General features: G+C 42.6%; 1 protein-coding gene across 1 annotated transcript in view; it reads left to right on the forward strand.

The window, feature by feature from the left end:
- The window catches only part of ttn.1 (titin, tandem duplicate 1), a 136,491-nt gene that overhangs the window by 84,960 nt on the left and 26,512 nt on the right, over window positions 1–25,019 (forward strand). Inside the window, exons 156-173 of the mRNA XM_014028495.1 lie at window positions 46–345; window positions 447–749; window positions 841–1,140; window positions 1,273–1,560; window positions 1,669–1,971; window positions 2,243–2,545; window positions 2,647–2,952; window positions 3,217–3,504; window positions 4,131–4,421; window positions 4,503–4,790; window positions 4,876–5,158; window positions 5,286–5,593; window positions 5,682–5,786; window positions 5,940–6,137; window positions 6,224–6,520; window positions 6,628–7,215; window positions 7,327–7,629; window positions 7,719–25,001. Of these exons, the coding sequence (XP_013883949.1) occupies window positions 46–345; window positions 447–749; window positions 841–1,140; window positions 1,273–1,560; window positions 1,669–1,971; window positions 2,243–2,545; window positions 2,647–2,952; window positions 3,217–3,504; window positions 4,131–4,421; window positions 4,503–4,790; window positions 4,876–5,158; window positions 5,286–5,593; window positions 5,682–5,786; window positions 5,940–6,137; window positions 6,224–6,520; window positions 6,628–7,215; window positions 7,327–7,629; window positions 7,719–25,001 (22,335 nt within the window). The remainder of the gene's footprint in view (window positions 1–45; window positions 346–446; window positions 750–840; window positions 1,141–1,272; window positions 1,561–1,668; window positions 1,972–2,242; window positions 2,546–2,646; window positions 2,953–3,216; window positions 3,505–4,130; window positions 4,422–4,502; window positions 4,791–4,875; window positions 5,159–5,285; window positions 5,594–5,681; window positions 5,787–5,939; window positions 6,138–6,223; window positions 6,521–6,627; window positions 7,216–7,326; window positions 7,630–7,718; window positions 25,002–25,019) is intronic.

Below are 25,019 nucleotides of genomic sequence, written 5' to 3' on the forward strand. Positions count from 1 at the left end.
AAGAATGAATAAACATAACTCAGCATACAATTCTATGTATTTCAGACATCCCYGGTCCTCCTGAAGGCCCTGTAGAGATCAGTGACATTGATGCTGATTCTTGCTCCCTGTCTTGGAACAAACCACTAGAAGATGGGGGCAGCAATATCACAAACTATGTGATTGAAAAATGTGACATAGGTAGAGGCGATTGGGTGACAGCCCTCTCTTCCTGCCCAAAGACCAGTTGCAGATTGGGAAAACTCATTCCTGGAAAAGAATATGTGTTCCGCATCCGTGCTGAGAACCGCTTTGGTGTTTCAGACCCAATTCAGTCCGATAGGATGGTCGCCAAGTTCCCCTTTGGTAGGTGTGGGTGAATTATGTCCCAATTATGGGTCTTGTTTAGCCTTAGTTCCAACTTCTATTGGTAATTTATATCTAAATTTTTTGTATTTTGTCTGTAGATGTTCCAAGTGAACCCCTAAACTGCCGCATCAACAAGACTAACAAGGACTGTATGTTTGTTTCGTGGGACAAACCTGAGAGTGATGGTGGCAGTCCCATCACAGGTTACTACATTGAGCGAAAGGAAAGGAACAGCCTTCTGTGGGTAAAGGCYAACGACACCGTTGTCCGCAACACTGAGTACCCATGTGCCGGACTCATAGAGGGTCTGGAATATACCTTTAGAGTATCAGCTATTAACCGTGCTGGCCAGGGCAAACCAAGCAAGAAGACTGACTTTGTAACTGCAAGAACACCTGTTGGTCAGTTTATCATTAACATCTGTTCACTAAGTAACATTTTATTTCATTTCAAGTTTGCTTACATTTACCTATTTGTCTTCATGTGTTTTAGACACCCCAGGTAAACCTGAGGTTTTGGATGTAACCAAGAACTCTGTCACTTTGGTATGGGCCCGTCCAAAGAATGATGGTGGAAGCAAAATCACAGGCTACTATGTTGAGGTGATGCGGGTTCCAGGAGACACATGGATTCGCTGCAACACCAGCAGTCAAAATGTCCCAAGGGAGGAGTATACAGTAACTGGTCTTGAAAGAGACCTTCAGTACCAGTTCAGGGTYATTGCCAAAACTGCTGTAAACATTAGTAAACCCTCAGAGCCCACAGATCCAATTCTRGTCTCCGCTGAGAATGGTAAGATAATTTTACTCAACACCTCATGACAAAATGAATGTTCTACGCAGTGCAATTAAAATATTTTTTGTAATTATTGTTTTTAATATGACAATTTTTTTCTAAAAGACAATTCATATTCTATTAATACAGTTCCTCCAAAGATTGAGCTCATTGCAAAAATGCAAAAGGGTTTGAAGGTGAAGGCTGGAACTACAATCCTCCTGGAAGCTGATGTATTTGGTAAACCTTTGCCCAGAGTCACTTGGAAGAGAGGTGATGATAACTTGAAATCCGATGAAGGTCAGGTCATTACCCAACAAAGGCATCACTTTCAGCTAGAGATGACAGCAGTTACTAAAGAACACACAGGAACCTACACAGTATTGGCTGAGAATGCCAGTGGATCCAAGACAGAAGAGATCCAGGTTGTTGTACTTGGTAAGTATTTTTATTTATAGATATATAAGGATGTTTTTTTAATCTTTCCAAAGAGGAATTAAGATAAAATTTGCTATGAGCTTTAATATTGGATTTAAATCTCCGCAGATGTGCCAGGCCCTCCTGCCAGTTCCAGGTATGTTGAAGTGTTTGCCAATAACATCAAGCTGTCCTGGGAGCCTCCTTTGAAAGATGGTGGTGCCCCTATCAACAACTACATTGTGGACAAGCGTGAGACCAGCAGAACTGATTGGGCCCAGGTTTCATCTAAGATCAAGGGTGATGTATTGGAGTTTAATGTGGAGAAGTTAATTGACGGCCATGAATACCAGTTCAGAATCCGTGCTGAAAACATGTGGGGGGTTGGAGACGCCTTTATCACCCACCCAGTCATCGCCAAGAACCCATTCAGTGAGTCATCACCACCTTTTAGTCCAAGTTTATACATAGACTTTACAAAGAAATGCAACTGTTAAAATCTATCCTAAACCTGTCATAGAAAAGAGACACAAGCACCAGCTGCATCAAAGCATTTATCTGGCATATCACACATTATAGCCAATACGGTTATTATATCTAACCAAGTTTTTTGACATACTAAACCTGTTTTTSATTTGTGATTTTAACTTAAAATTTGTTTGTAGTCTCTCAACAAAAACCTTTAATATGATATAACTTTCAGCCATCCCTGGTCCTTGTGAAGCACCACTAATCACCAATGTGACCAAAGACCGCATGACCGTAAGTTGGAAGGAGCCTGCTTATGATGGAAAGTCTACCATCTTGGGCTACATGCTTGAAAAGAAGCAGACCAAAGAAATTAACTGGGGAAAGCTGAACAGAAAGCCCATAACAGAAAGAACACTTGAAGTAACAGGCCTAACAGAGGGAGCTGAGTATGCGTTCAGAGTGATTGCTGTCAATGCAGCTGGGCTTGGCAAACCCAGTGACCCTTCTGCTGGCACCACTGCACAGAATCCCATTAGTAAGTCTGTACTATTACTTATGCTATGATACTTGTCAATATTAACTCCTAAYGTCAAAGCTTTTATACATCATCTAAATTCTTCACTGTGCTCTTGCCAGCTCCTCCTGGACCTGTTATCAACCCCAGTGTGATTGACACYACCCATAGCACCATCAGTCTTACATGGACTGCACCTGCTAACAATGGTGGAAGCCCTATTATTGGATACTTAGTGGAATGCAAGAGGACTGACACCACTGACTGGATCCGCTGCAATGTCCCCAGGAACTTGCAGGAAACCAACTACATCATTCAGAATCTTATTGATAAATCTGAGTACCAGTGTCGCATCACTGCTGTCAACAAAGTTGGTTTCAGTGAGCCAGCTGAAGTGCCCGGAAAGCACGTAGCCAAGGATATCATTGGTATGTATGATTTAGATTACATCGATAACCTTCACTTTTCTTAAACAAGACCTATTGTGTAATCACATAGACAAAAGAAACAAACTCAGATTCTTTAGATGTTTAAAATACCAAACCTTGAGGATTTTGTCTTATTCATAGCAGATTTTTGGTAAAACATAAAAATGATCAGGCATACATTTAACTGATTTTATTTTTATGAAATAATAGCTTAAAATTTAAGATGTACTCTAAATAATAACTGAACTCTGTATTTGTATTCAGTTGCTCCTGAGGCAGAGCTGAGTGCTGAGTTGAAAGAAGGTCTGCAGCTTCAGGCCGGTGCCACCATGAAGCTATATGCAACCATCAAAGGTCGTCCCACGCCCCGGATTACCTGGGCAAAGATGAATACCAATATCAAGGACCGTCAGGGCATTGTCATCAAATCCAGCAACRTAGACACCCTGGTGATGGCAGAAAGGGTCAACAGATATGATGCTGGCAAATAYATTTTGAATTTAGAGAGTTCAGCTGGCATGAAGATGTACACTATTGTTGTGAAAGTCTTTGGTAAGTATAAAAAAAGTTAAGAAGTCATTTGTTCATTATTGAAAAAGATTTCCCCCTACATAAATAAAGTATATATATTAGGGGTGCAACAATCCATGTATCTGTATGCAATTGTTCAATACAGTGCTTTAGGCTCAATACACACAATGTATGGAACAATACAGATTTTTAAAACTTGTCTTCTGAAGATGCTCTGTTTTGAAGGATCAGTGGATCTGTATTTGACTGCTCCACCTAGGCTACATTGTGGAGCACAGATCCACTGAGAAACTTGCTGTTTCAGCAATATTTCATTTAAAAACTGGACTTTGGAGGTTAAACAAAAGTTCCTAATTAATTTCAAAAAATTGCAAGTTAAGAAGGGGATGGAAATTTATTTTTTTTGTATCAAAAATATCGAACCGTGAGACTAAATTATCAAACTGAACCAAATCGTGACTTTTCTGTATTGTTGCAGCCCTAAAATATATGTATATCCAAGCATCCGTTAAAATACAAAGTACATAACTATTTATGGCTGCATGGCTGCTCTAACTACAAAATGCACATACTATAAAAGGGCACAAAATGGTGGTGGTAGTTCAGGGCCTAATTTCATATATAATTTCTTTTTTGTGTGGTTCCAGACACTCCTGGACCACCAGCAAACTTGATGGTGAAAGAAACAACCAAAGACAGCGCTGAAATCTTCTGGGATGCTCCTTTGATTGATGGTGGTCATGAAATCACCCACTACATAGTGGAGAAGCGTGACACTGAGAGAAAGGCCTGGTCTGTTGTCTCAAACAATTGCATAAAGACATCATTTGAGGTTCCAGACCTGGATGCTGGGCGGTCCTACTGCTTCAGAGTGTCAGCAGTCAACAAGCTTGGTAAAGGAGAGGCATGTGAGACAGCCGATGCTGTCAGAGCAACAGGTTGGTTGAATAATCTGTACTTTCTTATTGTTCTTGTTTTGTTGTTGAAAAATGCATAATTACCTAATTTAATGTTTTCAGAGGAGCCTGGACCTGTCATGGACTTTAAAACCCTGCTGGTGACCAAAGATTCTTGTACTCTAAGCTGGAAGAAACCCCTCAGTGATGGTGGCAGCCGCATAATTTGCTATGTGCTAGAGGTTCTTAATGGTGATGACAAATACAAGGAGCTTATGAGGTCCAAGAACATGCAGTACAGTGCCAAAGACCTGGTAGAGGGCAGAGAGTACACCTACCGAGTGAAAGCTGTAAATGACTCAGGAGAGGGTTCTGTAAAGGAACTAAAGGTGATTGCCAAGGATCAGATTGGTAAGTATTTATGAAACATCCATGCAGAGTTAGAGTCATGAAGTGTTTGAAGAAAAGTTTTAAATATCTTTTTTCCTTCTCTAAGTACCCCCAAGCTGTGACTTAAGAGAATTGCCCAACATGTGTTACATTGCCAAAGAGGGCAGCACTGTCCGTCTGAAAATCCCCATTATTGGCAAACCTACTCCCAAGGTTACCTGGAAAAAGGGAGAAGATGAAGACCTTACAGACACTGGCAGGGTTTGTGCAGAGTCATCTGCAGTCAATACTACCCTTTTAATTAGAGACTGTCAAAGGACGGATGCTGTTAAGTACACAATCACCCTGAGAAATAGTGCGGGCATCAAAGAGTCAACCATCTTCATCAGGTAGCACTCAAAGACAAACAATTTTCTTTTGAATTTGTGTACTGTGTGTGTTTTAATTGTATCAGTAAAACATGTTATGTTAAAAAAGCATATTAATGGTAAAAATGCTTCATTTGTCTCATGTCAGGGTTGTGGGAAAGCCTGGCATCCCTGTTGGTCCAATAAAATTCAAAGATGTTACTGCTGATGGTGCTACACTGAAGTGGGGTGTTCCCAAGGATGATGGTGGCTCAGAGATTACCAACTATATACTGGAAAAAAGGGATTCCATCACCAACATGTGGGTGACTGTGTCTTCCACTGTGGAAACCAATACCATGAGGGTGACAGGTCTCCATGAGGGCACAGAATACACATTCAGAGTCAGTGCTGAGAACAAGTATGGAGTTGGAGAAGGACTCAAGTCTGAGCCTGTTGTAGCTAAACATCCATTTAGTAAGTAACTTTTTCAATCCCAAGGTTTGAATTAGCTGTTAAMATAAAATGTTACTTTGATAAACTTAAACCACTGTTTTTTTCACAGATGTACCAGATGCACCTGCACCTCCACAAATCATGAGCATGCGCCATGACTCTGCATACTTGGCCTGGACTGACCCCAGAAAGACTGGAGGATCACCTATCACAGGTGAACTCTGCTTAAAAACTTTATTGACTATTTTTCAGTGGAATTATTTTAAACACATCTTATGTACATGTTTTCAATAGTTTTTTTGTTTGCTCTTACAAATGTGAGATGGACTTACTCTGGATTTTTGCCACCGTTTGTTTCTATGTTTAGGTTATCATGTTGAATTTAAGGAGAGGAACAGTATGTTGTGGAAGAGAGTCAGCCCAGCTGCCTTAAAGATGAAGGAACACAAAGTAACTGGGCTGACTGAAGGGCTGGAGTATGAGTTTAGAGTAATGGCTGTTAACTTGGCTGGAATTGGTAGGCCAAGTGCTCCAACTGATCCGCAGGTGGCACTGGATCCCATTGGTAAGTTTAAAAGAATGGTAGTAGCACCAAAAGTAGAGATCCAAACCATTTGTACATTCAGCTGTGTTCTTTTTTTATGTCAATAGATGCTCCTGGTAAACCTGATATAATTAGCATCACCAGAAGCAGTGTGACGCTCCAGTGGACCGAGCCTCAGTTTGATGGTGGCCATAGGCTGACTGGCTACATTGTTGAGAAGCGAGATCTGCCTTCCAAAGTCTGGGTGAAGGCCAACAATGTGAATGTTGTGGAACCTGCATTTACTGTTGCTGATCTACAAGAGGGCTGCAAATACGAGTTCAGAATCAGGGCAAAAAATGCTGCTGGTGCCCTCAGCCCACCTTCTGAGCAGACAGATACCATTATCTGTACAGATGAATATGGTGAGATGAAGAACACTATTCTAGGCATTTTTAGTGGATGCTGTGAAATTAAATTGCTGATARGGAAATGACTTGATAAGTTAAATATCTCCCATTTTTTCCAACAGCTGCACCAACCATTATTATTGATGCTCAAGTGAAGGAAGGTCTAACTGTTCGTGCTGGTGACACAATAGTTATCACTGCCACAAGCATTTTAGGCAAACCTGCTCCAACGTCATGCTGGTCTAAGGGAGGAAAGTACTTTAAACCCTCTGACCTTGTTCAAATTGAAACTTCTGCAACATCATCCACTCTGTCTGTAAAATATGCGGGCAGGAAAGATTCTGGAGAATACACAATCACTGCCAGCAACCCCTTTGGTGTAAAAGAGGAAACTGTCAAGGTCAAAGTTCTGGATGTTCCTAGTGCTCCTGGACCTATTGAATGCAGTGGCATCTCCTCTGAAAAGGTGACCCTTACCTGGCCAGCTCCTGCAGAAGATGGAGGTTCTGCTATCAAATATTACACCCTGGAAAAGAGGGAAACTAGTCGTCTTCTCTGGACAATCCTGGAAGAGAAGGTTATTGACTGTCACTATGTGGCCACCAAACTCATTCAGGGAAATGAGTACTTCTTTAGAGTATCTGCTGTGAACCAGTATGGCGCCAGTGAGCCATCTCATTCRGAGGCTGTCAAGATGATTGATAGGTTTGGTATGTACAGTTATTATCAGGCCAACATTTTATGTATTTTATTTGGCTGACAAACAACAAAACATCTGCTGTATTTTTTTTAAATGAACTATGTGTTTCTCTTATCTGTAGGTCCCCCTGGTCCACCTTCTAAACCAGAAGTTGAGAAAGTTGATAGACATTCAGTCACTTTGAACTGGAAAAGACCAGCTGAAGATGGAGGAAGTGACATAATAGGTTATTGTATTGAGAAAAAAGAAAGGAAGGCTATGAGATGGATTAGGGCTTCCAAGAAATCCATTGCTGAACTCAGCTTCGAAGTCACTGGTCTCACAGAGGGTGTTGAGTATGAGTTTCGTGTTCTTGCTGAGAACAAAGCTGGTTTTGGAGAGCCAAGTGAATCTTCTATGCCTGTTAAAACCATAGTAGCTGCTTGTAAGTAAAAATAATGCCATTAAAGATAGATTTTGTTCAGGATTCTACATATTTTTAACGATACTAAACATTCTTTTTATTTCTGTTAGATGTGCCAGGACCTCCAGTCAATCCAAGAGTTACTGACACAACCAAGACAACTGCTACTCTGAACTGGGGAAAACCTCTAGACAATGGTGGGCTTGAAGTCACGGGATATGTGATTGAGCACAAAAAGGAAGCAACAGAAGAATGGATTAAGGATACCCCTTCATCTCCACTTAGGATCACAGAGTTTGTGGTTCCTGATCTGCAAACTGGTGCCAAGTACCACTTTAGGATTAGTGCTGTAAATGCCAAAGGGACAGGTGAAGCAGCAGAAACCCAAGAACTGGTTGAGATTGTAGAACATGCTGCTGAACCTGACATGGAGTTGGATGTTGAACTACGAAAAACCCTAGTTGTCAGGGCTGGTTGCTCTATCCGACTCTTTGTGCCAATTAAGGGGCGCCCTACTCCTACGGTCACTTGGACCAAAGAGGGCGGCCCTGTTCCACGTGCAGTCATTGACACCACTGAGTCATTCACAATGCTGCTTATTCCTGAAAGTTCAAGGAATGATGCAGGCAAGTATGAGCTTAACCTTGAAAACTCAGCTGGAAAGAAGAGTGCTGATATTCATGTGAGAGTTTTAGATTCACCAGGACCTCCACTTAACCTAAAGCCAACAAAGATTGACAAGGACAGTATAACACTTGAGTGGGAATTGCCTCTCATTGATGGAGGATCCAAAATCACAAATTACATCATTGAGAAACGTGAATCAACACGCAAAGCTTTTGCAACTGCTGTTACAAAATGCCCAAGCACTTCAGTTAGAATTGGTGAGTTGGGTGAAGGTTGTGAATACTACTTCAGAGTGTCTGCTGAGAATGAGTATGGTATTGGTGAAGCAGTTGAAACTACAGATCCAATTCGTGCATCCCAAGCACCAACTCCTCCAGAGARCATCATCCCTACTGATATCACAAAGAACTCTGTAGGCCTGATTTGGACCAAACCCAAGCATGATGGTGGAAGCAGAATTTCAGGATATGTTCTGGAAGCCAAGAAAAAGGGAACTGATCAGTGGGCCCATGTTACAACAGTCAAGGCCATGGATTTCATAGTGAAGAATCTCAATGAGAATGAGGAGTATGTTTTCCATGTCATGGCTGTCAATCAGTCTGGCAGAAGTCTTCCACGTGAGAGCAAACCCATTATTGTCAAAGATTCTACATCTCTTCCTGAGTTTGACCTACGTGGTGTATGCCAGAAAACTATTATTGCCAAAGCTGGAGATGACATCAAGGTTGAAATTCCAGTTATGGGACGTCCGAGACCAACAATCTCTTGGCAGAAGGATGGAGCAGCCTTGAAACTTACACAGAGATCCAATGTAGAAACTACTGCTGCTACTACAATTATCTCTATCAATGAATGTACCAGAGCTGACAGTGGAATATACACTATGACAGCAAAGAACATTGTTGGATCTGTAACAGACAACATAATCATCAAAGTACATGACGTGCCTGGGCCACCTAAAGGACCGGTTAAGATTGTGGAAATAGCTCGTACCTACTGCGTCTTTTCATGGGAAACTCCAGAGAATGATGGAGGAGTTCCAATAAACAACTATGTGGTTGAGATTAGAGACACCACTTCCCAAACATGGACTGAGTTGTCTTCCTCTGTGATACGTACTGTGTTCAAAGCAATACGTTTGAATACTGGATCAGAATATCAATTCAGAATAAAAGCTAAGAATAGATAYGGTGTCGGACCTCCCATCACATCAGAATCAGTGGTGGCTGCCTATCCATTCAAAGTACCTGGGCCCCCTGGTACTCCTAGCGTGGTTGCCTTCACCAAAGACTCAATAACAATTGGCTGGAATGAGCCTGTGTCTGACGGTGGAAATGAGGTCATTGGTTATCATGTTGAGAGGAAGGAAAGAAGCAGCATTATATGGCATAAAATCAGCAAGGGTATTGTGACTGGAAATATCTTTAAGTCTGCCGGACTTGAAGATGGAGTGGCTTATGAGTTCCGTGTCATGGCTGAAAACATGGCTGGAATTGGTAAACCCAGCAAAGCTTCAGAACCAATACTGGCATTGGACCCTGTAGACCCACCAGGCCAACCTGTGCCCATTATAGTAAACAAAAATGCTATTACTATTCATTGGACAAAGCCTGAATATGACGGTGGCTTTAAGATCACTGGCTACACAGTAGAAAAGAGAGAGTTACCTTCTGGTCGCTGGACCAGAGCTAACTTCACCAACATCATAGAGACAACATTCACTGTCAGTGGACTGACTCAGGATACCTCCTATGAGTTTCGTGTCATGGCCAGAAATTCAGCGGGTGCAGTGAGCATGCCATCTGAACCCTCTGATGCAATTATTTGCAAAGATGACATCATTGAACCACGTATTATGGTTGACGCCATCTTTAGGGACACTATTCTACTGAAGGCAGGGGAGTCCTTCAAGCTTGAAGCAGATATTGCTGGTCAGCCAACCCCATCTATGGTTTGGACAAAGAACGGAAAGGAAGTGGAAAACACAATGAAACTGGAGGTTAGGTTTACTGAACTGACAACTACTCTGACAAACAAGGATTCTGTCAGACCAGATGGTGGTGAATTTGTTTTAACTGCCACTAATGTTGGTGGTTTTGCAAAGCACATCTTTAATGTTAAAGTTCTCGATAGACCTGGACCACCAGTTGGACCTCTAAAAGTGTCTGATGTAACTGCTGACAACTGTGTACTTACATGGGCTCCACCAGCAGATGACGGAGGTGCCAAGATTGAAGGATATGTGATTGAGAAACGTGAGTCAAGTAGACTGGTTTGGACCAATGTAGTTTCAGGCTTGCAGGTCACACAACACAAAGTAACTAAGCTTCTCAAAGGGAATGAGTACATCTTCAGAGTAATGGCTGTGAACAAATATGGACTTGGTGAGTCTCTTGAATCAGAACCCACTATTGCAGATAACCCATATGTGATCCCAGATCCTCCTGAAAATCCAGAAGTGACAGCTATTACTAAAGATTCAATGGTTGTCATGTGGCAAGCCCCTAGGAGTGATGGTGGAACTCCCATTACAAACTACATTATTGAAAGGAAAGACAGAGCTGCCCTTCGATGGGTGAAGTGCAACACAAGAAAAGTCAAAGATCTACAGTTCAAGGCAACAGGCCTTGTTCCTGGACATGAATTTGAATTTAGAATAACTGCTGAGAATGCTGCTGGACTAAGTATACCAAGTGTCCCCAGTTTATTTTATAAGGCCACTGATGCACTGTACAAGCCAGGGGCTCCATGCAACCCCAGGATTCTGGACACAACCAAGTCCTCAATTACTGTTGCCTGGAACAAACCAKTATATAATGGTGGCTCAGAAATCACTGGTTACATTGTTGAGACCTGCATCCCACATGAGAAGAAGGAAGAGGAGGAATGGACCATTGTGACACCCAAGGAAGGTCTCCTTGCAACCTCATTTACTATTACTAATCTGAAAGAGAATCAGGAGTACAAAATTAATATCTCTGCGATCAATGTTGAAGGAATTGGAGATGCAGCTTCTGTACCTGGAAATCCCAAGGCAGAGGACAGACTTCTCCCACCTGAAATTGACKTGGATGCTGAGCTCCGCAAAGTAGTTAGTCTTAGAGCTTGCTGCACTCTTAGACTGTTTGTGCCAATTAGAGGCCGACCAGCTCCTCAGGTTAAATGGACTAAAGGTGATAATGAGCCAATAGAAAGGGCAACCATTGACAGTACAACATCATACTCATCACTTGTGATAGAAAATGTTAACAGATTTGACAGTGGAAAATATAATCTCACTGTTGAAAACAGCTCTGGTTCCAAAACAGTAACAGTTCAGGTAAGAGTTCTTGATACACCGAGTGCTCCACAAAATCTGAAAATTACTTTGGTCACCAATCAGTCAGTCACTCTAACGTGGGATCCACCAGTAAATACTGGAGGAGTCAAGATCAAGAACTATATAGTTGAAAAACGTGAGTCAACAAGGAAAGCATATGCTACAGTTAATGCTATTTGCCATAACACCACTTTCACAATTAACCAACTCCTAGAAGGATGCAACTACTATTTTAGAGTTTTGGCTGAAAATGAATATGGCATTGGCTTGCCYATTGAGACTGCTGAATCGGTTAAAGTCTCTGAGAAACCACAGCCACCTGGCAAAATCACTCTGAAGGATGTTACCAAAAACAGTGTGTCTCTCTCATGGGAGAAGCCAGAACATGATGGAGGGAGCAGAGTGGGCTGTTATGTTGTTGAGATTCAGTCTAAAGGCATTGATAAGTGGACTCAGGCTATGATTGTTAAGGACACAGAAGCTACTATCAGTGGACTAAATGCTGGGGAAGAATATATGTTCCGTGTAGCAGCAAAGAATGAGAAAGGAACAAGTGACCCTCGTCAGCTTGGTGTCCCTGTCATAGTGAAAGAACTTGTGATTGCACCAGTTGCTAAAATGTTGTTCAACACATTTAGTGTGTTGGCAGGAGAGGATTTGACAGTGGAGTTTCCATATGTTGCACGCCCCAAAGCAGCTGTCTCCTGGGTGAAGGATGGTCAGCCTCTGAAGAGAACTACCAGAGTAAACTTTGGAGCAACAGACACAATGGTGAACCTCATCATTAAAGAGGCAACTAAAGAGGATGTTGGGCAATATCTTATTAATCTTAGCAACACAGCAGGGGAGACACCTGTGAATGTTGGCATCGTTGTTCTGGACAAGCCAGGCCAGCCCAGAGGTCCTGTCAAAGTGGAGGAGGTCACTTCTGACAGTGTGACCATCTCCTGGAACCCACCAGAGTATGATGGTGGTTGCACAATCAAAAACTACTTTGTGGAAAAGAGAGACACATCAACAACTAATTGGATGGTTGTATCTCAAAACCATGCAAGAACAAAAATAAAGGCTGGCAGATTGAAGACTGGATCTGAGTATCAGTTTAGGATTGCAGCAGAAAACAGATATGGAAAGGGACCAGTACTTCTGTCAGAGTGTATTGTTGCTCAGTACCCATACAAGCTCCCAGGACCACCAGGAACACCAAACATCGCAGCCTCCACTAAAGACAGCATGGTTGTAGCCTGGAATGAACCTGTTAATGATGGTGGATGTGCTATCTTAGGCTACCATCTTGAACGCAAAGAGAGAAACAGCATCTTATGGGTCAAACTAAACAAATCTCTCATTACTGATCAAACCTTCAAGACCACAGGTCTGGAACCAGGAATGGAATATGAATACAGAGTTTATGCAGAAAACATTGTTGGAATAGGCAAAGTGAGCAAAGTATCTGAGGGTCATATTGCAAGAGATCCTTGTGATCCTCCTGGCACCCCAGAGGCAGCAAAGATCACTAAGGACTCTGTGACCATTGTTTGGACCAAGCCTGAGTATGACGGTGGTGCAAAAGTTACTGGCTACATTGTGGAAAAGAAGGAGCTTCCTGAGGGGCGTTGGGTGAAGGCCAACTTCACTAATGTCATTGAGACAGAGTATGTTACAACTGGACTTGTCCAAGATAACCAGTATGAATTCCGTGTCATTGCCAGAAATGCTGCTGGTGTTTTCAGTCTCCCCTCTTACAGCACTGGTCCTATAACTGCCAGGGATGAGATTGTACCACCACACATCAGTATTGACCCTGAGTATACACAGACTATTGTGGTTAATGCTGGAGACAACTTCAAAATTGATGCTGATGTTCATGGCAAGCCACTGCCCTCTGTTCACTGGATGAAGGGAGAGCAGGAGCTGGGAAACACTATTCATAGAGAAATTAAAAACACATCCACTAAAGCCTATATAGCCATAAAAGAAGCCAAACTTTCTGATGGAGGCCAGTACACTCTGCTTCTAARAAATCCAGGAGGGGAAAAGGTTGCACATATCAATGTGGTTGTCTTAGACAAACCTGGGGAACCACAAGGACCTCTTGTTGTTACAGGGGTAAGCAAAGATTGCTGCTGCCTAGCATGGAAAGCACCACTTCAAGATGGTGGCAGTAAAATCTCTCACTATGTTGTTGAGAGGAGGGAGACAAGCAGACTAGTTTGGACTGTAGTTGACCAAAAAGCGGAGAATATTTGCCTAAAAGTTACTAAGCTCCTGGAAGGAGATGAGTATATTTTCAGAGTCCGTGCTGTAAACCAGTTTGGAGTGGGTACACCACTTGAGTCTGCAGCTGTTTTAATCAAGGATCCATATGTAACACCTGGATCACCCAGGAACTTAGAAGTCTCTGATGTTAAAAAAGATTCAATGATGCTCACCTGGGAGGTACCTTCTGAAGATGGAGGCAGTCCTATAACAGGATACATTATTGAAAAACATGACAAAGAAGGCGTAAGATGGACAAGATGCAACAGGCAAACAGTCACTGAATTGACTTTCAGAGTAACTGGACTCCTTGAAAGTCATATTTATGAATTCAGAGTTGCAGCCGAGAATGCCGTGGGTGTCAGTGAACCAAGCACTCCAAGTGTATTCTACAAAGCTCTTGATCCCATCTTCCGACCTGGCCCTCCACACCATCCAAAAGTCATTGACACAACAAAATCATCAGTATTTCTTTCATGGGGAAAACCTGCATGTGATGGTGGGTGTGAGATTCAGGGATATATTGTTGAGTACTGCACTGCCACTGAGACAAGTGTGCAAGCTGAAGCCACAGGCACACCTACTGAAGAATGGAAGATATGCACACCATCAACGGGTGTTAAGACAACCAAATTTGAAGTTGGAAATCTGAAGGAAAACCAGTCATACAAGTTTAGAGTGTGTGCTATGAACAAGATGGGAGTTGGTGAGCATGCTGATGTCTCTGGAGTTATCATGGTGCATGAAAAGAAAGAGGAACCGGACCTTGACATCGACCCAGAACTTAGAAAGATTGTGACCATCAAAGCTGGTACTTCACTTAGACTGTTTATTCCAATTAAAGGAAGACCCACTCCTACTATTAAATGGGACAAAGATGAAGCTGCTCTTAAAGAGACTGCTCAAGTTGAGATTACAAGCAGTTACACATCCCTTGTTATTGATAAGATGAGCAGAAATGACAGTGGAAAATACACAATTACTGCCGAGAACTCCAGTGGCACCAAATCAGCATTTGTTGTTGTTCGTGTACTTGATACACCCAGTGCACCTGTTAATCTTAAAGTGAAAGAAATTACAAATCATTCAGTGACACTGGCATGGGAGCCACCTCTATTGGATGGCGGATCCAAGATCAAGAATTATATTATTGAAAAAAGAGAAAGCACACGCAAAACGTATGCAGCTGTCATAACAAATTGCCATGATCTTTCATGTAAAATAGAACCACTCCAAGAAGGTTGTAGTTACTACTTCAGAGTTCTTGCTGAAAATGCTTATGGAGTTGGCCTGCCTGCAACAACTGTAGACCCACTTAAAGTTTCAGAGGTTCCCCAGTCTCCTAAAAATTTGATTGTTACAGATCAGACAAAAACAAGCATCTCCCTAGCATGGGAAAAACCAGAATATGATGGTGGTAGTAGAGTCATGCAGTATCTCCTTGAGGTGCAGTTGAAGGGCCATGATAAATGGTCAGGCGTTAACACATTTAAGACCATGGAGACTACGGTCTCCAATTTGAACCCAGGACAGGAATATTGTTTCAGAGTTACAGCTATCAACGATAAGGGAAAGAGTGACCCCAAAGTACTTGCTGGTCCAGTGATGACCAAGGATTTGGTCTTTGAGCCAGATATTCGTCCAACCTTCAGCAGCTACAGTGTTCATGTGGGAAAAGACATAAATATTGATATTCCAATCTTTGGACGCCCTAAACCAACAGTCATGTGGACTAAGGATGGAGCTCCTTTGAAGTTCACCACCAGAGTGAACATTCTCAGTACAGTATCACATACAACACTATGCATTAAGGAAGCAGCAAATGATGATGGTGGCATGTATTGTATAAGTGCAACAAACTCAGCAGGAAAGAAGGACACAGCCGTTGAAATAATTGTACTTGACAAACCTGGTCCTCCGTCTGGTCCTGTTAGGTTTGATGAAATCACAACACAGAGTGTTACCATTTCATGGGATCCACCAAAACACAATGGTGGGTGTCAAATATCTAACTATATTGTTCAAAAGAGAGATACTACTACAACAACATGGGAGAATGTGAGCACCAACTATGCCAGAACAACTATCAAAGTTATTAGGCTAAAAACAGGAGCAGAATATCAGTTTAGGATCATTGCCCAGAATCGCTATGGAAAGAGTCAAGGTCTAGATTCATCAACTGTAGTTGCTCAATACCCATACAGAGACCCAGGCCCACCAGGCACTCCCTTCATCTCTTCTCTTTCTAGGGACCACCAGATTGTTGAGTGGCATGAGCCTATCACAGATGGAGGAAGTCCTGTTCTTGGCTACCATCTAGAAAGGAAAGAGAGGAACAGCATTCTATGGGTAAAAATCAACAAAACTCTTATTCATGAGACCAGTTTCAAGAGTCACCCATTGGAGGAGGGTATTGAGTATGAATACAGRGTTTATGCTGAAAATATTGTTGGCATAGGCAGAAGCAGCAAGGTTTCAGAGGGTTGTGTTGCCCGTGACCCATGTGATCCACCTGGCACTCCAGAATCCATCCATGTGACAAAAGATAGCATTGTCATTCAGTGGACTAAACCAGAATATGATGGAGGCAGTAATATCACTGGCTATATCATAGAAAAGCGCGATCTGCCAGAAGGCAGGTGGGGAAGAGCCAACTTCACTAATGTGATTGACACTCAGTTTGCTGTTACTGGACTGACTGAAAATGCACAGTATGACTTCAGAATCTTTGCTAAAAATGCTGTTGGCACTGTCAGCAAGCCATCATACAACAGTGGACCTATCACCGCAAGTGATGAGATGGAAGCACCTAAATTCTCAATTGACCCTGCTTTTACCAAGACTATTATTATTAATGCAGGAGAGACATTCAGGTTAGATGCAGATGTCCATGGCAAGCCACTGCCTATAATTCAGTGGTTCAAAGATGACAAGCCAGTTGAGAATACACTCAGATTGGAGATCAAAAACACAGAAAATCATACAATGATTGTCATTAAGGACTCTGTAAGAATTGACGGTGGAACTTACACACTCCTCCTAACAAATGAGGCCGGCAGTGAAACAGTTCCATTCAAGGTTGTGGTCTTGGACAGACCTAGCCCATGTCAGGGACCCTTCAACATCACTGGAGTAGCTGAAGATAGATGCACACTGACATGGCGTGCACCTCTTGATGATGGAGGTAATCCTATTACACATTACATCATTGAGAGAAAAGAGACCAGTCGTCTTGCTTGGACTGTTGTTTCTAGCATCTGTAATACTCCATACTTCAAAGTAACYAAATTACTAGAGGGCAATGAATACATCTTCCGTGTAACAGCAGTTAACAGTTATGGTGTCAGTGATCCACTGGAGTCTGGCGCAGTGATTATGAAGAACCCATTTGTTCCACCTGGTTCACCTCATATTGAAGATGTATCTAATATTGCCCATGATGGCATGACTATCAGCTGGTCTGCCCCTGAGACAGATGGAGGAAGTGAGATTACTAACTACATCATTGAAAAGAAGGACAGAACTGGAATCAAATGGACTAGATGCAACAGACAGAAAGTCACTGATCTCTCATACAGAGTTACAAGTCTCACCACAGGCCATGAATATGAATTCAGAGTATCTGCTGAGAACATAGTTGGAGTAGGAGAACCAAGCCTTCCTACTTCGTATTATAAGGCCTCTGATCCCAAGTACAAACCTGGTGCCCCAGCATATGTGAATGTGATCGATTCAACAAAAACGTCCATTACGGTGTCATGGGGTAAACCACTATCTGATGGTGGTAGTATCATTCAAGGATACATTGTTGAAATATGCAAGGCTGAAGAGGAAACATGGACCATGGTTACTCCCCCTACTGGTCTGCGTGTCAATAAATATGAAATTCCAAAACTTACCGAGGGCCAGGAGTACAAGATACAAGTGTGTGCTTTGAACAAAATTGGAGTTGGTGAGCCAGCTGTTCTTGCTGGAACTGCTAAACCTGAGGAAAGAGTGGATCCACCACACATCCATCTTGACTCTGAACTTAGGAAAGGCATTACAGTAAAAGCTGGTGGGTCAGTGAGAATCTATATTCCTTTCAAGGGCAGGCCAACACCTGAGATCAAATGGACAAAGGATGAGGGGCATCTTTCTGAAAAGGCTGTAGTGGAAAAAGCCATCAATTTCACACAGCTGTCTATTGACTCATGTGACAGGAATGATTCAGGAAAATACACACTTACCCTGACTAATAGCAGTGGCTCTGTGTCTGAGTTTGTTTCAGTTAAAGTTCTAGACACACCAGGGGCCCCACAGAACCTTGTAGTTAAAGATATCAAAAATGACTCTGTCATTCTTGTATGGGATGCACCACTGATTGATGGAGGTTCCAAAATCAAGAACTATGTAATWGACAAGCGTGAATCAACCAGGAAAGCATATGCAAACGTGTCCACAAAATGCTCCAAGACTACATTCAAAGTTGAAAACTTGATTGAAGGAGCTATGTACTACTTCAGAGTCATGGCCGAGAATGAATATGGAGTTGGTCAGCCTGTAGAGACCAAAACTGCTTCCAAAGCCTCTGAAGTACCACTGCCTGTTGGAACTGTTTTCCTGACTGATGTCACCAAAGCCAGTGCTACCTTGACTTGGGAGAAACCTGAGTATGATGGAGGCAGTAGAATTGGTGGCTATCTGATTGAGATGCAACCAAAAGGCACAGATAAGTGGGGAGTAGCAACAAATACAAAAACATGTGAGGGAACTGTGACAGGTCTAACAGCAGGAGCAGAATACCTTTTCCGAATCATTGCATACAATGAGAAGGGAAAGAGTGAGCCAAAAGCACTTGCTGCACCAGTGATTGCAAGCGACATGACCATGGAGCCAAGCATTAGAATGCAATTTAACACTTACAGTGTGTTAGCTGGAAAAGATATTAAGCTAGAGTTCCCTGTGTTTGGCAGGCCCAAACCTAAGATCACCTGGGCTAAGGATGATCAAGCTTTCAAGGTGACATCCAGAGTCAATGTATTCAACACTCCATCAACAACTGGAATTCAAATTACAGAGGCATGCAAAGATGACTTTGGAAAATATTCCATTGTTGCTACAAATAGTGTTAGCACTATTACTGAAGACATCACTGTCATTATCCTTGACAAGCCTGGTCCACCAAAGGGTCCTATCAAAGTTATTGAAGTGAGCAACACCTTTGTCCATCTCTCCTGGGAGCCCCCAGAATACACTGGTGGATGTCAAGTAAAGAACTACATAGTGGAAAAGCGAGATACCACAACCACAACATGGCAACCAGTGATCTCACAGCTGGCCAGAACAGCTTTCAAGGTTACAAAGCTGAAGACTGGTGCAGAATACCAATTCAGAATCATTGCTGAAAACAGATATGGAAAAGGTGTGCCTCTTGACTCTAAGAGCATTGTGGTGCAATATCCATACAAACCACCTGGGCCTCCAGGAACACCATATGTAAAATACGCAACAAAAGAAATGATGATAATTGAATGGAACGAGCCAGTTAATGATGGTGGAAGTGCGGTCATTGGTTACCATCTAGAAAGTAAAGAGAGAAGCAGCATTCTTTGGAACAAACTGAACAAGACTCTAATCACAGATACTCAGTTCAAGATCTGCAATCTTGAAGAGGGTGTTGGATATGAATTCAGGGTTTATGCAGAAAATATTGTTGCCATTGGACGATGCAGTAAAGTATCTGAGTCTTTTGTTGCTCGTGACCCATGTGATCCTCCTGGTGCTCCAGAAGCAGTTTCTATTTCTAAGAATCTGATCAAGATTCAGTGGACCAAGCCTCAGTATGATGGTGGTAGTAAAGTAAATGGATATATCGTAGAAAGAAAAGATCTCTCTTCTCCAGAAGGGCGCTGGGTAAGAGCTAACTTTACTAATATAATTGAGACAGAATATACAGTCACTGGTCTGACAGAAAATGAGCAATACGAATTCAGAGTTATTGCAAGAAATGCGGCTGGAGTTTTCAGTGAACCATCAGACAGCTCTGGACCCATCACTGCCACTGATGAAATTGAACCACCAAGGGCTTCAATGGATCCAAAATACAAGGATGTTATTGTTGTCAATGCTGGAGAGAGTTTGATTTTTGATGCAGACATTTATGGAAAACCAATTCCTGATGTTGTCTGGCTAAAAGAAGGCAAAGAAATAGAGAGAGCTTTGCGCATTGATGTAAAAACCACGCAGAAACGTGCAGCTATGGTGATTAAGGATGTAACTAAACTTGATGGTGGTCACTATGAGCTTGTTCTCAAAAATCTTGGTGGTACAAAAACCTTCCCTATCACTGTTAAAGTCCTTGATAGACCAGGTCCTCCCGTTGGACCCATGAAGGTGACTGGAGTCATGGCTGATAGATGCATTCTTGCCTGGTCTGAACCAACTCTGGATGGTGGAGCTAGTATCAGTCACTATGTTTTAGAGAAGAGAGAGACCAGCAGGTTATCGTGGATGGTAGCTGCACCAAATATCAAGGGTCTGTACCAAAAAGTAACAAATCTGCTCTCAGGAAATGAGTACATTTTCAGAGTGAGAGCTGTCAACAAATATGGTGCTGGCGATTTTCTTGAGAGTGAGCCCATCATTGCACGCAATCCATACAAGCCACCTAGTGCTCCTGGAACTCCAGAAGCAAGTCAGATTACAAAGGATTCTATGATTCTATCATGGACAGCTCCAGAACACACAGGTGGAATCGACATTCAAGGCTACCACCTTGAAAAGCGTGACAAAGATAGTGTAAGGTGGACAAAATGCAACAGACAAAAGCTGACAGAAACTCATTTCAAGGTCACAGGTCTAACTACAGACCACTTCTATGAGTTCCGTGTTGCTGCTGAGAATGAGGCTGGAATAGGAGACCTGAGTGAATTATCACTTTTCTACAGAGCATGTGATGCCACAACACCACCTGGACCACCACACCACCCTAAGGTGATAGACTACACAAAGTCTTCTGTGTCACTCTCCTGGGGTAAACCTGACTTTGATGGTGGAGCCTACATCAAGGGCTACATTGTTGAAATGAGGGAATATACACCAGTCCCTGGATCAACAGAGGAGGCAGAAGTAGCACCAACAATAGAGACAGCTGTTGAAAAAGAATGGAACACGTGTACTCCACCTACAGGTATTCAAGCCACCAAACTCACCATTACAGACTTGAAGGAGGGTGGAGAGTACCAGTTCCGTGTCTGTGCTATCAATTCAGAGGGAGTAGGGGAGGCTGCTAATGTTCATGGCACAGTGGTTACTTCGGACAGGTCAGAGGTACCAGAGATGGAGCTGGACGCAGATCTCAGAAAAGTGGTATCTGTTCGTGCTGGTGGAACTCTGCGTTTGTTTGTCACTATAAGAGGAAAACCTGAGCCTTCTGTGAAATGGGAAAAGATTGAGGATACTCTTACAGAGCGTGCTGCTGTTGATACTACTAGTTCATACACAATGCTTGTCATTGACAATGTTCACCGCTTTGACAGTGGAAAATACTCACTGACACTTCAGAACAGCAGTGGTACAAAATCAGCAGTTATTTCTGTAAGAATTTTGGACACACCAAGTGCACCACAAAACTTTACTGTGAAAGAGCTTAGGAAGGATTCAGTAACTCTTGCCTGGGATATACCACTCAATGATGGTGGCTCAAAAATTACAAATTATGTTGTTGAGAAAAGAGAGTCTGTCAGGAAGGCTTACACCACTATCACCAGCAACTGCACAGCCAACTTATTTAAGATTGAAGACCTCCCTGAGGGTGGAATTTTCTTTTTCAGAGTTTCTGCTGTTAATACATATGGCCAGGGACAGTCAGTTGAAACAAAAGAAATCAAAGTGTCTGAAGTGCCTTTGCCACCAAACAAAGTATCGCTTGTGGATGTGACAAAAACCAGTGTCTCACTGACTTGGGATAAACCTACTCATGATGGTGGAAGCAAAGTAATGTGCTACAATGTAGAATTCAAACCTAAGACTGGCGACAAATGGGGCACAGCATGCACAGTCAAAGTACCAGAAGCAACTATTCCAAATTTAACTCCTAATGAAGCATATTTATTCAGGGTTATTGCAATCAATGAGAAGGGAAAGAGTGAACCAAAGGAACTAGGTTTGCCTGTGGTTTCTAAAGACGTTGCAATAGAACCATCAATAAATTTACTGTTTAATACATATAGTGTGAAGGCTGGAGATGATCTCACTCTTGAAGTTCCAGTATCAGGAAGGCCCAAGCCTGTTGTATCCTGGAAAAAAGATGGTCTTCCTTTGAAGCAAACATCATCAGTAACTATTTTAAATACTGCAACTTCATCAAAAATTATCATCAAACAAGCTAACAAAGAGCATGTTGGCAAGTATGAAATCACCTTGGCAAACACTGCAGGAACGGTAACATCYGATATTGGAATTGTTGTCCTCGACAAACCCGGACCACCTAAAGGAATTAAGGTAGATGCTGTGACCTCAGACAGCATTACAATGTCCTGGTCCCCACCGGAATACGATGGCGGGTGCTCCATCAGCAATTATATAGTGGAAAAGAGAGACACAAATACACAGGAATGGCAGATGGTAGCAAGTAATGTACCCAGAACATCTTTCAAAGCTGGTCGCCTGACACATGGAGCAGAGTACCAATTCCGCATCTATGCAGTTAATCGTTATGGAAAGAGCACCTCCCTTGATTCACCTGGAATTACTGCTCAGTATAGCTTCAAACAACCTGGACCTCCATCTACACCCATTGTGAAACTGGCCACTAAGTCATACATGCTGGTGACCTGGAATGAGCCAGTTAGTGATGGTGGTAGTCCTGTTCTAGGCTATCATCTGGAGAAGAAGGAACGTTCTAGCATTCTTTGGACAAAGATGAACAGAGGAATGATCAAAGATACAGAATTCAAAGTCACTGGTATTGAAAGTGGGATGATGTATGAATACCGTGTCTATGCTGAAAATATTGCTGGTATTGGTAAATGCAGTAAGGCCTGTGAACCTGTTGCAGCCAGAGATCCATGTGATCCTCCAGGCACACCTGTGGTCACTGCCATTACAAGAACATCTGTCTCCTTATCTTGGGATAAACCAGAGTACGATGGTGGAGCAAAGATTTCTGGCTACGTAATTGAACGAAGGGACCTTCCCGAAGGACGATGGACAAGATGCAACTTTACCAATGTGCCTGAGACTCACTATGATGTGACAGGCCTTACAGAAAACAGCCAGTATGATTTCCGGATCATTGCAAAAAATGCAGCTGGACAGTTTAGTATACCATCAGATAACACAGGGCCTATCACTGTAAAAGATGACGTAGACCCACCACGCATCATGATGGATGTCAAATTTAGAGAGACGGTGTTTGTGAAAGCAGGAGAAACTCTAAAGATTAATGCTGATTTTGCTGGACGTCCTGCCCCTCTCATCTGCTGGACCAAGGATGAAAAAGAGATTGAGCTGAGAGCCAGGATCCATATTGTCTCAAATGATTCAAGCACTTGCATCATTGTAAAGGACTGTATCAGAGGAGATTCTGGACAGTATGTCCTAACTCTACAGAATATTACTGGAACAGTCAGTATGCCAATAAATTGTGTGGTTCTAGACAGACCTGGGCCCTCAGCAGGTCCACTCCAAATCACTGGTCTCACATCTGAGGAGTGCACACTGACATGGGGTCCTCCCCAGGAAAGTGGTGGTGCTAAGGTCACTCATTATGTTGTTGAGAAGCGTGAGACGAGCCGTTTGGCATGGACATTAGTTAAAGGAGATGTCACAAAAACCTTCTTTAAAGTCACAGGTCTGCTCAAAGGCAATGAGTATATCTTCAGAGTTTTGGCTGTTAACAAGTTTGGACTGGGTGAGGCCCTTGAAAGTGAGACAATAAAAGTTACTGACCCATACACATTACCAACTGCTCCATTTAGTGTTGATGTAACATCTATAACTGGAGATTCAATGACCCTCACTTGGTGTAAACCAGTCAGCGATGGAGGGAGTCCCATAACTGGATATGTGATTGAGCGTCGTGAAAAGACAAACATGCGTTGGGTCAGAGTTAACAGAGATGCAGTTGTTGAGTGTACCACTGTAGTGACAAAACTTCGAAAGGGTTGTGAGTATGACTTCAGAGTTTATGCCGAAAACGCAGCTGGTGTGAGTCCTCAGAGTGACCCATCTGCAGCATTCAGAGCACTTGATCCTCATGTTGTTCCTTCTCGCCCAACCAAACCAAAAGTTGTAAATTCCACGAAAAACAGYGTGTCTATTGTCTGGAAGCCCCCAACAAATGATGGTGGTGCACCTATTTTAGGATATAGTGTAGAATACAGAGAATTTAAACGCAAACGAGAGCCAGAGGTTGAAGAAGAAGAGGAATACTATGAGGAAGAGGAAACTGAGTCACCTGAAGAACTAGCAAGATGGATTGAGGCCATTCCTCTTTCAAAGAGCTTGGAATTCACAATCACTGGATTAAAGACAGATGCAGAATATGAATTCTGTGTAAAGGCAATAAACAAAGTTGGATGCAGTGTTCGTAGCCGTTATTCAGATCCAGCTGCAGCAGCAGACAGAACTTCCGAGCCATCATTCGATGTTAACATTGAGATGCGGAAAGTTCTTATTGCAAAGCATGGTACATCATTTACCCTGAATGTGCCATTCAAAGGAAACCCTGTGCCATCTGCTGAATGGACTAAGGAGGGTGTTGATCTAAAAGTCAGAGGAACCATTGAATCAACAGAATCTAGCACTTCATTAACTATTGAGAAGTCAACAAGATATGACTCTGGAGAGTACATTGTCACTATTGAATCACCACTAGGAAAAGCAACATTGCCCATGGTAGTGAAAGTGCTAGACTCCCCTGGACCCCCAACCAATGTTAAAGTTTCATCTGTAACCAGGGATTCTGCAACTCTCACTTGGGAGGCTCCAGAAAATGATGGAGGGGATGCAGTAAAAGCGTACCATGTGGAGAAACGTGAAGCAAGTAAAAAAGCCTGGGTATCTGTGACAAGCAACTGCCATGCTTTGGCCTACAAGGTAGAAGACCTGCAGGAGGGAGCTGTCTATTACTTCAGAATTATTGCAGAAAATGAGCAGGGAGTGGGTGTGCCTCAAGAAGCAAAGGCTGGAACAAAGATTACAGGTAACAAATAATCTGAAT

Source organism: Austrofundulus limnaeus, unplaced genomic scaffold (assembly GCF_001266775.1).
Source record: "Austrofundulus limnaeus strain Quisiro unplaced genomic scaffold, Austrofundulus_limnaeus-1.0 Scaffold770, whole genome shotgun sequence".
In the NCBI taxonomy this organism is placed as follows: domain Eukaryota; kingdom Metazoa; phylum Chordata; class Actinopteri; order Cyprinodontiformes; family Rivulidae; genus Austrofundulus; species Austrofundulus limnaeus.